The 13655-nt window shown below is 37.7% G+C and overlaps 3 protein-coding genes across 3 annotated transcripts; 1 reads left to right on the top strand and 2 right to left on the bottom strand.

Moving 5' to 3' along the window:
* Positions 1-7201: 7201 nt before the first annotated feature.
* LOC145240120 (histone H3) lies at positions 7202-7655 on the bottom strand. The gene has a single exon (XM_080103733.1). The coding sequence runs from the start codon at positions 7634-7636 to the stop codon at positions 7226-7228; it is 411 nt and encodes a 136-aa protein (XP_079959859.1). The 5' UTR covers positions 7637-7655; the 3' UTR covers positions 7202-7225.
* Positions 7656-7909: 254 nt separating this feature from the next.
* On the top strand, positions 7910-9058 carry LOC145240119 (histone H4). Its single transcript, XM_080103732.1, has one exon. It carries the CDS (start codon positions 7924-7926, stop codon positions 8233-8235), a length of 312 nt encoding a protein of 103 aa, XP_079959858.1. The 5' UTR covers positions 7910-7923; the 3' UTR covers positions 8236-9058.
* A 2863-nt stretch (positions 9059-11921) lies between these two features.
* On the bottom strand, positions 11922-12233 carry LOC145240085 (histone H4-like). The gene has a single exon (XM_080103706.1). It carries the CDS (start codon positions 12231-12233, stop codon positions 11922-11924), a length of 312 nt encoding a protein of 103 aa, XP_079959832.1.
* Positions 12234-13655: the final 1422 nt, after the last annotated feature.

The raw sequence follows: 13655 nt of genomic DNA, 5'->3' as shown, positions 1-13655 counted from the left end.
CTAGTCCCGCCCACCTTATCTACCCTGGGATCAAGGATAGCATTCCCATCACCCACTAGGACTAACCGTTCTGAACCCCCGAGAAACAAGCACCTCCAACCGCCGCAAAAAGGAAACCCGCTCTCATATGGTATTAGGCGCAAAAACCGTGACGACTCGAAACGATCTATTTTCAACGGCAACATCGACCACGACCAGTCTGCCATCAGCATCCGCGTGTACAACACTAACCGCTGCAGAAATAGTGCGTCTAACTAGCAAGGCAACCCCCATACTAAGGCGGTCACCGAATGCTGAAAAGACATTGTAATGCCCCTCCAGCACCCGATGATTGTCTACTGAAATAAAGTGAGTTTCCTGCAGCGCTGCCACATCTATATTCATGGACATGAGATCCCTCAGTACCCTAGTGGCTTTGCTTCAGAACCTCATACCCCTCACGTTCAAACTAGTGAGACTCAAATACGTAGCCATTATGCCTATTCAGTGTCAACCACCGGCTTGACGTCTTTTGCAGTCAGGATGCCGCAGGATTGGACGAGGTTACCCGAAAGCAACTCGGACGTGACTTGTCCGTCTCGCAAAATTCCCCCGACATCCAGCGAGAAAGTTAACTTTATGGCCCTATAGAACAAAGGGTGGACGTATAGTGGAACCCTCCCATCACACCTATTCGCCAACTGTTTGAGGGAGTCGTGCCTCTCCTCCACCAACTTTGTGTCTTTGATTGCTGTTTTCACAGCCTCTATCATGTTCCACATGGCCCTGGTGTGTCCCACCCTCGTGTGACGCACAAAGGTCATGAGTAGAGGAGCGTTTTTGAAATGAGTAGGATCCGCAGTTGATAGGCCGTCCTCTGTCTACAGCTTCTGGAGTGGCTTCAGGAGTCCCCTCTGCCTGGGGGTTATTTTATCGGCTGCATGGTGATCCGGTCTCTGGAGAGGAAGGGGAGCTTCCTGGTCTTTTCTTTCTTACAGGAGAGGCCGACACCGCTCTGCGGCTAGTTGATGTTGCTGGCCTCTCCCTTGACAAAGAATGGGCGCCATCTGGGGGTGTATCGAATAGGGGGGGGGGGATTTTGGTTCAGCAGAGGGGGTCTGGGATTCGGGGGTGGGGGGCTGAACCATAGAGACAGTCTTCTAGGGATCGGGAATGGGACCCAGCATCCTTGGCCTTTTTCAGGTCTTGTTTTCAGCATTCCACAATGACTACTGGGCTGTTGCTGACTACTTGCTCCCCTTCAGAATCTGATGAGGAGACCAGATTCTTTCTTTTCAAGGACGACGACTGCAGATTCTTTTTCTTGTTCAGAGATTGCGGCTCCGTTCTCTTGGTGGAGGAGCCACATTATGACCCTGAGGGAGCCTGCTTACGTTGTTCTTGCGGGGCTTCTCTTTTGGTTTAGAGGGTTGCCGGCGTGTTTGGGGGTGTCCTACTAGACGGTGGGAGCATTCGTTGTCCAGGAGGAATCATGCTATCCAGGGATTCCTGGGTGCCCGGAAGTGCCGGCCAATCAGAAGGCTTCTCGGCTGGTGACATCACAGTGGCACCAACTGCCCAACTCTAGCGTTCAGGGTGACCGGCCCCCGCCTTCCTCCTCTTGGAGCGCGATCGTTTAACTCCCGCCTGGGCTGATTTCCTGCTCCTACTATCATCATCGCAACTGTCATAGTTGTTGTTTCTGCTGCCGCTGCTGCTCAGCTCCATATCCCTCTTTAGGGTTTGCGACAGCTCTAGGTCGAGGCTGATGATATTGTTAACAGCCTGCTCCTGGTCGTCAGGCACCGCATTCTTGATTGTCTGATCCAAGTTGGTGGTTCTCAAATGCGAGAATTCGAGTGAACCCGAATGTTTTAATCCCGGCCCCGGGAGTACGCTCCTCCTCTAGGTCGGGAGGCTGACAGTTGAAGCCCTGGGTCTCTCCCACCAAGCCGGATCACCTCTCCCAGCTGGCCTAGTCCTACTGCTGCTGGGGACAGCAACATCGAAATTATCAGAGTAGCGTAATGCTCTAAACTCTGCTTCTAGAGTGCGGGGGGAAGCCCTCGTGCTGGCCTTAAGGGACACTGGCAGCAGAACCCGGGCTAGGCGGAGTAGCAGAGCCCGGACCGCAGGGAGAGGGTGGAACAGTTGTGGACCCTAGTCCAGCGCACAGATTTGACCGTGAAGGCCCCCTCTGAGAACCGGACCCCATGCTAGGTATTGCTGCGCTGGAGCCTGAACCAGCTACTGTCCTCTTCCTCATCCGCTTTCCAGAGCTAGACCCGCCGATTTGAGCGAGAGGGTGATTCCTTTAGGTTTGACCCACAACCACACTCTACTTAGCTCGGCCAGCTGCTTAAGACAGTCTGAAAAGAGAACCCTAAAACCTGCAAAAAATCCAAAAAAGAGACAGTTAGTGGCCCCAAGAAAGGGAGGCAAGCAGACCAAGGAAGCAAGAGAGATGCTTCCTCAAAGAAAACCGCAAAACAACTAACGCCGGACACAATAGTGTAGTGGAGACCGCCTGGGAACAAATCCCTGGCCGTATTTTTTTGTTTAATTATTGCGACATTACGTTCTAAAATATTGTTTCTTTATACGAAATAAATATGTAGTGAACTTAAAATTTGAAAATCAAGTCATGTCTAAATATTTGTACAAGAAAAATAAAATGATTTACAACACATCGTTAAATTTTGCTACAAAAATAAGAAAACTACAGCAATGTATTTAAAGAAAATTACAACATCCAAACATAGGTCTTAGTGTAAAAGTTTTTTAAATAATTAAGAATCGCATTACAAAAAATAATCTTAAATCACCCACATGTGAATAATCACATTAAAATATAGACAAACCCATCCAATCAAGAAGACCAGATGTCGTAATAATTAACAAGAAAAATCCTGTCAAATCAGCTGACCACAGGTGATTATGAAAGAAAAGGAGAAACGAAGCAAATACACAGAGCTAGCCAGAGAGTTAAAAGGGATTTGGATGATGAAGAAAATCAAAATAGTACCGATAATAGTAGGAGCACTAGGAACAATTCCGAAAAACTTTGAAAAAAGAATATCAGAAATTGGAATCAGAGGAATAACTACAAAAGTACGACTAACGATAATGAAAACGACTGAAATATTAAGGAAAACCCTTGAATGCGGAGGATAATACAAGAAGACAATATAACGCATAAGCGTTACAAGGAATGAAGAACACCGAAGCTGCATATCTACAAGTTCTACACCCCCATCATTCATCCCCCCATTGTTTCATCACCGTTCTTCCCAATAAAAAAGTGATACAAAAGAGCTGAGAAGGGACAAGAAAGACTGAAAGGCCGAGGAGCGAGCACTAGCCAGACCTCGGCTGGACAAGCGCAAAGAGTACTGGGACCTTGGGGAGGCTGAGTGCCACTTAAATTCCAGTATAAACCAATGCCCACTGCCATTGAGAAATTAATGGTAAGAGGCTGTTGCGATGATGCAAATTCATTTGCAAATGTTATCGAAGGAGGTGGAGAGAGCTGGATGTCTGGGGAGACTTGTTGTCACTCAGCTTCCAGAGAACACCACAGTTTTCCAATCAGATCGTTCTTGACTTGTGTGAAAGCTCCATGTGAGCCAATAATAATAATAATAATAAAATTGGGAAAAAGAAAGAAATAAGAAGATTTAAGCAGTGTACCGAAGAAATACAAAAAAAAAAAAAAAGACACACTACTGGGTTATGAGTAAGGGGTCAACTAGTTCTTAAGTTTTGGAAGAGTCAAGGGTTCAGTCGGTATTTATTCTAGTTTTCAGGATGGTCGTGGAATTTTTTTTGTTTTGTTTTTTCGTGGGATTTTTCCCCGGATTCGTAGTTCGGCCGGACCAACATAGGAAAACGCTCTCGTAATGTTATAAGGAAAATCTTTTATCTCGTAGGAGTCATGTGCTTATGGAAACGCGTTATAGCTATGATGAAGTTAAGGTATGTTCAAAATACATGTACCACACACACACACACACAACTGCATATGAACAATTACATATGAATATATCACAAATAGACATCAACATTTAGACGATCATACAACAGGACAAGGATGGAACACAAGACTCGTCGACGCTTGATCTTATCTACAAACTAAATGAATAGAAACAATAGTTTTAATAATTTGCTAATTTAAAAAAAATAAAAAAAATCATCTTGTGACCCTTAGAAATAATAATAAAAAATTGTAAGGATGTAAACTGTCAAAAAGATTATTTCTGACTTTTGAAATACTGATCGAATTTGCAAATATTATAAGATTGGAACACACTTTGGAAGTATTTCTATATTTTATAGAGATTAAAACATTACCGTAATCTTGGTTATGGTCTTATAACGATTTTATTCAACCAATAATTTAATGACTTTTTTACACATCATTAAAATAATATATGATCATTGTTGTAATGGTGTTAGAAAAGAACGCGTAAGTAATTTCGAAGTGAATGTTTTTTTACCCCCACCCCCCAAAAAATTAACGAAAGGTTACATAATAAGGGAACATTCAAATGAAGCAGGGAAAAGTAAATTAAAGTTTGCCTCTTACAATGTGATTTCATTATTAGTATTGAACTATGTAGCACAATATTACTTTCGGAGCATTTATTAGTACTTATTAATTTATCTCATATGGGTTCGTACTATATTTTAAATATAATGGACACTATTTCCATAGAAATATTAATAAACTCATATTGGCTGCGTGTTATTGGATTTTCTGTCTAAAAATATTTTAGCACTGTCCAGAAAAATATCAATTTTATCAAAACATAATTGTTGATTAAATACATTTCACAACGTAACCATTTTTTATAAACATCCCCAAATTCTGTATCAATCTGTTTAATAACATTTGTCAATAATTCATGTTGTTTTGTAGTATTTTATCTACTATCTTATTTTACATACCTTTTATGTAATTCCTATTGAATACGAAAATCTCAAATGAAAAGAAGTTTTTAACGCAGGACGCTTTGATATATACATGTATCTAAAATTATTTTTAAAAATCCTTTTATTCAATAAGTTCTTCTACAATTAATGCTTTTGTTTCATTTGTTTATTTGTCGAGCTTTCAACTTATAAATTATAAATGAAACAGATTTTGTTTCAACGGAAAAGAAAACTTTGATGTACACACAAAATTATTTAAAATAATCTTTCGTGCTCTTTATTTTTTTTTTTTTTTTCACAATATAGTCATAATATTGTTGGTTCCTATTTACAATATCTCCCCACGAGACAAGGTCGTTTTTTAATGTGGAGAAAAGGAACAAAAATAAAAATTGTGTCAGTCGTAAAGGATTTCTCCTCCACTGACAGAGAACAAGAAATTGAAATGCAGCATCTGAAGAACAAATACTACACTTTGATCTTGACCCGAATTCTGTTTCATAATTAAAACAATACAAAGGGAAATAATTCAGTTAAACTAATTTAGAGTAAAGTAATTTTTGAGTTATCAAACTTTTATTTCAAGTAAAGATTAATTTATTTTTATTTAAGATAAAGTGATATTCAAGTCATCATTCTCCACATTTCAGTTGTTCGTAATTATCTTGTATATTAGACCAAGTAACAAACCAACATTTTTGTTACTTCAGTACAAGTGACAACAAGTTTACGAGTCGAACTTTTATTGATTGAAAGCTGGTTTTATTTTAATAATTAAATAACATTAGAAACACATTTACAACGATATATATCTGGTCATAAAATAATTTACGGTAAAAACGATAATTGGCAATCTATATTTGTATTACAAATAAGAAAATAAAACTTTTTATATTTTAAATCTTTTATTTACAATTTCTTCTATAATTGAAATATTTTTTATTTTCTTGCTTAAACTCTTTTTACACAGTTTATATGAAACTATTTTTAAAATACTTTATTTTATCTTTCTTATTAGTATAATAGTTTTCTAATGAACAGAAACATATAAAATTTGAATTTAGTAAACATAATAATAACGTATATAAATAGAGAATATTTGCGAATGACACTCAGTGGACAAAAATGATGAGGTTTGGTTGTTGGAGTGTACGGCAGATCAACCCTTTGAGTCATTTTATGCAGATTATCTTTGGATTTAGAGTTATTAATTCATGCTGTAGCTGACATATGAGTGTTCTTTTTAAAGTTTTGATAAGATTCTTTTAACGGTATGGTTCTGTTGTTTTGTTTTACGGTACATCATTTTTTGTAGTTATTTATAATAATTACTTTAAATTGCAATTTATTACTAATCTATTCAATCTAATGCTCGTTGAAACCTCATAGGAAATATTTGGTGTCAAAAATCATGCAAAGTTTATTCAGACGGAATCGCCAAATTGGCTGACAGTTTTTACCTGTCACCAAGTAATGGCTCGAATAGGTTAATATGTATAAACGCAACTTTTGGAATATCAGTTTGTTCTTGCTAGATGTTTAACTTCAGGCAAGTCCTTAGGCAGACAACAAATTAATAGATTTGTCAACTTTGAAAGAATGTAAGTTTACTAAAATGCATTTCTATTCCATGAAAAATAACTATTCATAATAATTACTTTAAATTGCAGTTTATTACTAATCTATTCAATCTAATGCTCGGTGAAACCTCATAGGAAATATTCAATAAATTTAATAATAAATAATGGTTTGTATTACTATACACATAGATTCGAAAAAGTTGTCAAAAAAACAAATATATAACAAATAAATGTTATCAAAGCAAGATAAGCTACTTTTCTACCTAACTGGATATGTTTTTGATGTCTTTATTTAATGTAATATGTTTATTCAGCTCGAAAAACAGTGTTTACAGATGTATTGGAAAATTAAAATGGCACCCGACTTTCTCTTTGACACGGTATGTCTGGGAAAGGGAGTTAAAATTATAAAAGCAGACAAAATACTGTTAGAAACTCGCTCAATATATGTTATTTGGTGGATTTTTAATATTATTTTGTCTTTGATAACATTTATTTGTTGTTTTGACAACTTTTTCGGATATAAATTGCCTAAAAACAATTGATGTCGAAAAATGTCGTTTCACTTATAAATACACTTAAAGAGGAAAATCACATTGAAAAAAGTCAATGACAGAATATAGAAAACTTATAAAACACAAAAATCGCATTAAATTACAACAGTAAAGAAAAACTTTCATAATAAATTTGTGGCCCTGAAAAGGGCCGTTTGAATATGAAGAGAGATAATAAATTTAAGCTCTCTCGCCTCGGATACGACGAGCCAATTGGATGTCCTTCGGCATGATGGTGACACGTTTGGCGTGGATGGCACACAAGTTGGTGTCTTCGAAAAGACCAACCAAGTAAGCTTCACTGGCCTCCTGAAGAGCCATCACAGAAGAACTCTGGAAACGGAGATCGGTCTTGAAGTCTTGGGCGATTTCACGAACCAAACGTTGGAAGGGAAGCTTCCTGATGAGAAGCTCAGTGGATTTTTGATAACGTCTGATCTCACGGAGAGCTACAGTACCGGGCCTGTAACGATGGGGTTTCTTCACTCCACCAGTGGCTGGAGCACTTTTACGCGCCGCTTTGGTAGCCAACTGTTTACGAGGAGCTTTTCCTCCGGTGGATTTACGAGCGGTCTGCTTAGTACGGGCCATTACGACGAACTTATTATGATTTCCAAAAAATGAATTTTACACGCACGAGCCGACGACCGTTACAGCTTTTATATGAGCTGTTATCAGCTGCTGCTGCTGCTACTTTCTGAAGTGCTCCTCAGTTTTCCTTTATTCGATGCTCGCAAAATGTTCAAATGTTTCCCTTTATTCTCATTGGTAATAAAGCATCACGTGGGGTGCTTTCAACTAGGTCCGCCGGATTTTGTGCGAAGACCTATATATAGTGAATTTGATGTGTTGTCATCCGTATATTTTAAATTAACAAGATGTCTGGTCGTGGAAAGGGAGGAAAAGGTTTAGGAAAAGGAGGCGCTAAGCGTCATCGTAAAGTGCTTCGTGATAACATCCAGGGTATCACGAAACCCGCTATCCGTCGTCTTGCCCGTCGAGGTGGTGTGAAACGTATCTCTGGTCTGATCTACGAAGAAACTCGTGGTGTCCTAAAAGTTTTCCTTGAAAATGTCATCCGTGATGCCGTCACGTACACCGAGCACGCCAAGAGGAAGACTGTCACCGCCATGGATGTCGTCTACGCTCTGAAGAGACAAGGAAGAACCCTTTACGGATTCGGAGGTTAAACCATTATTTGACCCAAGACAAAACGAACCAAACCAAACGGCCCTTTTCAGGGCCACCAACTTTTTCCGAAAAGTATTTTTCCAACTCTAACTTTTATGCGTTTATCTTTTCATAACGTCTAATTTGATGTTTGTTTTTTTTTGTTTTCTAAACCCTTTTTTCATTATTCTGTATAATTCGCTTATTTTTTTTTTTCATTGCAGACATGAATAATTAGCTATTCTGTTTAAAAACCTCAGACTTAAAAATAATTTTCCAATTATAACAAAAGTATTAATCCTCATGTACTAACTTTCAATATTTATAATTCTGTCTTGAGCAAATATGGTATCCAGGTTTTGAAATTATTTATATCACTCAAAAAGAAAAAAAATCCTATAATTTTAAATAACATTGTTTTTAGGCAAGAATTTAAGTTAAATTATCTGGGAAATATTCAAAACAAAGTGAGGAAATTTTGTCAGTTCTCAAAAATAATGACTGCAATTCAAAAAAAAAAATAATAAAAAGGAATGATGATAATAAAATTGCATATATTTCTTCTTTATATCTAATCGATTAATGTTTTTTGATCATCGTTGGTGTCTTTTAATGGGGTGGTAATTCAATTAAGTAAATTCATTTTTAACTAAAAGTATATTTAGGTGGTTATATTGATGGGAGTTTGGTTCACGTGACAAGTGAATTCTACAGATTTCATTTTAATAAACACTTACAAAACCAAACGTTCTCTATTATAACTGCCCAACTCATAATAATTCCGAGTAGCAATATTATTTTAATAAACACTTGAGTTTATTTGGTAAATGAATGTTTGGAAAAAAAAAATTAAACAGTAGTGATAGAAATCCACCCATTAGATGCAGCCATCTTGTTTTCGCTCCAACTTATCAACAAGGCAATACTTATGTTTTAAATACAGATACTTTAAAATAAGTTACATCAAAATCCTATTCAGGTAAGGAGAAAATTTATCTTGCCTTTGGTTACATTTTGTTTTTTGTTTCTTACTATTTTTTCGTTTCTGTTAAATAAATGCCCTTTTTTTAAAATCAATAGATGTCCTCAAAATTTAACAAAATACTGGTAGAGAAAGCACTCAGTAAATGTCAATGTGACAATATGGATCTGAGATTTGTGCACATTTTGAAATTGTTCACTTCTGGAAAATACTTTTACAAATAAAATCGGTACTTTATTGAGAAAGATGCGAAATATGTCAATTCGACTAGAAACTTTTCCGTCATTTTTTTTTTTTTTAATGTAAACTAACATTTTCAACAGATAAGTTCTCCTCGTATACCGTTTTCCTATTTTGAACTGTAATATTTTGCATATATCTCAATATAAATAAGCACCCGGCAATTTTTAAAGATCGTTAAAAGAAAATTTGACGGTTTATTATACAAGACCCAAGAGTTATGTCCCTTTGTTTAATATAGTAAGTATTATAATTAGTGAAGTCATTGTTTTGTAATTAAACCGGTTTATCGACGGGAGATAACTAACAACTCAATTAGGTAAATTTTCTTTCAATAATTGTTTTCATCAATAATTATTTTTTAACAGATTATTTTTCGTAATTTTGGAGAGTTTAATTACGGCGACATTACGTTCTAACATATCGTTTCTTGGCAGGATTGCAGTTTACAGGGAAATCAAGGGACGCAACTCCTGCCAAACTAAAAAGGACGCAAACAGAATCACCGGGGGGCACCTGTTTCAATTTTTAAATTACGAATTTTAACCGTACCTACTACACGTGGAATAATATAACAAGTTTTAAGATTTCTTTTGAATAGTTCATTTCTTTCTAATTCCTTTGTTTTTTATTCGTTTTACTTCTAAATTATTTTCTTCTTTAATTTTTTGTTTTTACAATCTTTTATTATACTTTTATTCTTTACGTTTTTATTTTTTTTTACCAAAATGAGAACTACTATCGTTGACCACGTTATGTCTACGACTGAAGTGGAAGAGCAGAAGTGGACCTATGAGCATTTGTATAATTTGCTGCCACCAAATAACGAGGTACAGTTACAAACAGCGGCCTCATTGGGACTCATACCGAATAGGAGTTTCTGCAGCTCGTGTGAGAGAGATCGAATTCTCTATAAAAACGGAGCCAAATGGGATGGTTTTGCGTGGAAGTGTCCTGTCTGTAAGAAGGGTGGTTTGCCAAGGATGGGTTCCTTCTTACAGAGAAGTCATCTGACAATAAAGCAGATTTTAGTTATTTTGCTCAGTTGGAGCATGGAGATGCCGCAGATTAAAATTAAACAGGAAGCAAGTGTGAGTAACCATACAATCGTAGATTGGATGTCATTCATAAGAGAAGTCTGTGAACAGGACATGCTGGACCATCCCATCATGTTAGGTGGGAGAGACGAACATTCGACACCTAAAGAAGTGGAGGTGGATGAGTTATATTTTTTCCGACGAAAGTATAATAGGGGACGTGTGAGGAAGGGCGTTTGGCTTTTTGGCGCAGTGGAAAGAGGCTCGAATTTGTGCAATTTCGCAATAGTGGAAAATAGGGATCGAGATACCGTTTCCAATCATAAATTCATGGTGCCTGCCAGGAACAAGAATTATTTCTGACGGTTGGGCGGCTTACCAAGGACTTGATCGACTCGCTCAAGGAATTTATGAGCACGACACTGTCGTCCACGAAGACAACTTCGTTGATCCGTTGGACCCTTCAGTGCACACACAGACTATTGAAGGACTATGGTCACACGCCAAAAAACATATACGAAAGTTCGGGAATCGACAAAATATGTTCGGCTTGCATCTGATGGAATTTTTATGGCGAAAAAGAGAGAACGGTGAATGTTTTCCACGAATCATCAGATGCATCCGCGAACAGTATTCGTTTTAAAAATTAACTGTTTAATAAAGTTCTATGTTCTTAAAATAATTCTATGTTCTTCAAATAATTCTTTCTTAAAATAATTCATAACTGTTTTTCGTTTTAAAAATTAACTGTTTAATAAAATTCTATGTTCTTAAAATAATTCTTTCTTAAAATAATTTATAACTGTTTTATAAAGTTCTATGTGCTTCCTTTGTTAAAAAAATAACTTATTCAAACAGTTCATTTAAATTAACAAGAAAAAGAAAAATTGAAACAGGTGCCCCCCGGTGATTCTGTTTGCGTCCTTTTTAGTTTGGCAGGAGTTGCGTCCCTTGATTTCCCTGTAAATTGCAATCCTGCCATCATTCCTTTGTATTTTTTTTTTAATTGCAGTCATTATCTTTGATAACTGACAAAATTCCCCCACTTTGTTTTGAATATTTCACAGATAATTTAACTAAAATTCTTGCCTAAAAACAAAGTTATTTAAAATTATAGGATTTTTTTTCTTTTTGAGTGATATACCATATTTGCTCAAATATTGAAAGTTAGTACATGGGATTAATACTTTTGTTATAATTGGAAAATTATTTTTAAGTCTGAGGTTTTTAAACAGAATAGCTAATTATTCATGTCTGCAATGAAAACAAAATAAGCGAATTATACAGAATAATGAAAAAAGGATTTTTTAAAAAATCCATTAAATTAGACGTTATGAAAAGATAAACACATAAAAGTTAGATTTGGAAAAATTCTTTTCGGAAAATGTTGGTGGCCCTGAAAAGGGCCGTTTGGTTTGGTTCGTTTTGTCTTGGGTCAAATAATGGTTTAACCTCCGAATCCGTAAAGGGTTCTTCCTTGTCTCTTCAGAGCGTAGACGACATCCATGGCGGTGACAGTCTTCCTCTTGGCGTGCTCGGTGTACGTGACGGCATCACAGATGACATTTTCAAGGAAAACTTTTAGGACACCACGAGTTTCTTCGTAGATCAGACCAGAGATACGTTTCACACCACCTCGACGGGCAAGACGACGGATAGCGGGTTTCGTGATACCCTGAATGTTATCACGAAGTACTTTACGATGATGCATAGCGCCTCCTTTTCCTAAACCTTTTCCTCCCTTTCCGCGACCAGACATCTTGTCAATTGAAGTAATTATATATTTTATTGCTTAGTAAAAAATCTTGAAAATACAATTAACAAAAAATTTTTAAACAACAAAATTAGGCACAAGGCCCTACAAGAAGTTTGGGAGGGGAAGGGTTCAGGGTCTTTGTGACTAAAGTGATTAAAAAAGTAATAAATGTAGACTTTGGAGTCTTACTCTAGACTGGCAACATTTACCAAAATACCTCATTCACTCTATGGATCTTAAACTAACTAATAAATCCCCAGCGTTTAAGAATGAAAACCATATTTACAATTAATAAACAGTTGTCTGTGTGTTTGTGTATGCATTTTTTTTTTTTTTAAATTGGTGTGTGTGTGCATGTGTGAAAAAATAAAGTTCAATTTCATTAGAAATAAAAAGTTTTTGAATTAAGAGAAAGATTGTTCGTGGAGTGGGGAAAACTAATCAAAAGTGTTCGTATGAAAAACAAAAAATAAATCCTACTGGGTTGTTAGTGAGACCCCCCTGTACTAATCTAGGTGACTAGACCCCCCACTGTTTTCCGGGGAACCGAAAACAAGCAGGGCGATCCCTAATTGGGGATTGGGGAAAATATCTTAATGGCACTGGGAAAAAACAAAGCAACGGGTGGAGGGGGGTTGGAAGGTGACCTCTGAGTGGGGGAGTGACCGGGGATGTTGAAAAAGCAAGGATGTGGCACAAAGGGGATGGGCAGACTCAGAGGTTCTCTAGTACCAAAAAATAAAATCAGGAACAGGATCTCATTTATACCACCAGTCAAGAGTCTTCTTAAGTTTTTCTTAGCTAGAACCTAAGCGGGATGGGTTCCGAAGGCCCCAGCACCGCCCGTGCCATGCTTAAGGAGGGAACACGTATTGAAACTTGACTCCTCGACGGATGCACAAACTAGTGCTGTGCACCCACCTCTTGTTGAAATCCGCTCTAGGCAACCTCCTCCAATCGCATCTGATCTTTACTTTAAGCAGGTGTTTAAAGTAAACGATCAGATCCCGATCCGGAACAGATGTCCCTTCGTGGACCAACTTGAGGCGCGTGATCCAAATCACCATGCACGCTACTGCCAGGATCGCCAGGATAACCATTCTTTCCTCCCTGGGGAACGGCGGCTCCATGTTGTACACAAAAAACCCTTCGTCGAGATCGAGCGGACATTCGGCACCGATGCAAGCCGTTACCCCCTCGACGTACTCCAATAAGGGCTGGATCCGGCTGCAACTAAAAAACGCGTGCCCGATCGTTTCGGGCTCGCGTTCGTCACAGCGCGGACAGAAGGCCCTTGTATTTTCTTTATACCGGCGGAGTTCGTCAAGAAGGGGCAGCGCGTTACGGACCAGTCGCCAGGTAAGGGAAAATTCTGAGTTGTTCAGAATCTCCCGTCCCGGCGCCCGACTCCAATGAGAGCGGACA

This window comes from Euprymna scolopes, chromosome 19 (genome assembly GCF_053919585.1).
Source record: "Euprymna scolopes isolate OS-2025 chromosome 19, ASM5391958v1, whole genome shotgun sequence".
In the NCBI taxonomy this organism is placed as follows: domain Eukaryota; kingdom Metazoa; phylum Mollusca; class Cephalopoda; order Sepiida; family Sepiolidae; genus Euprymna; species Euprymna scolopes.
This window is presented reverse-complemented; position numbering and strand designations above follow the sequence as displayed.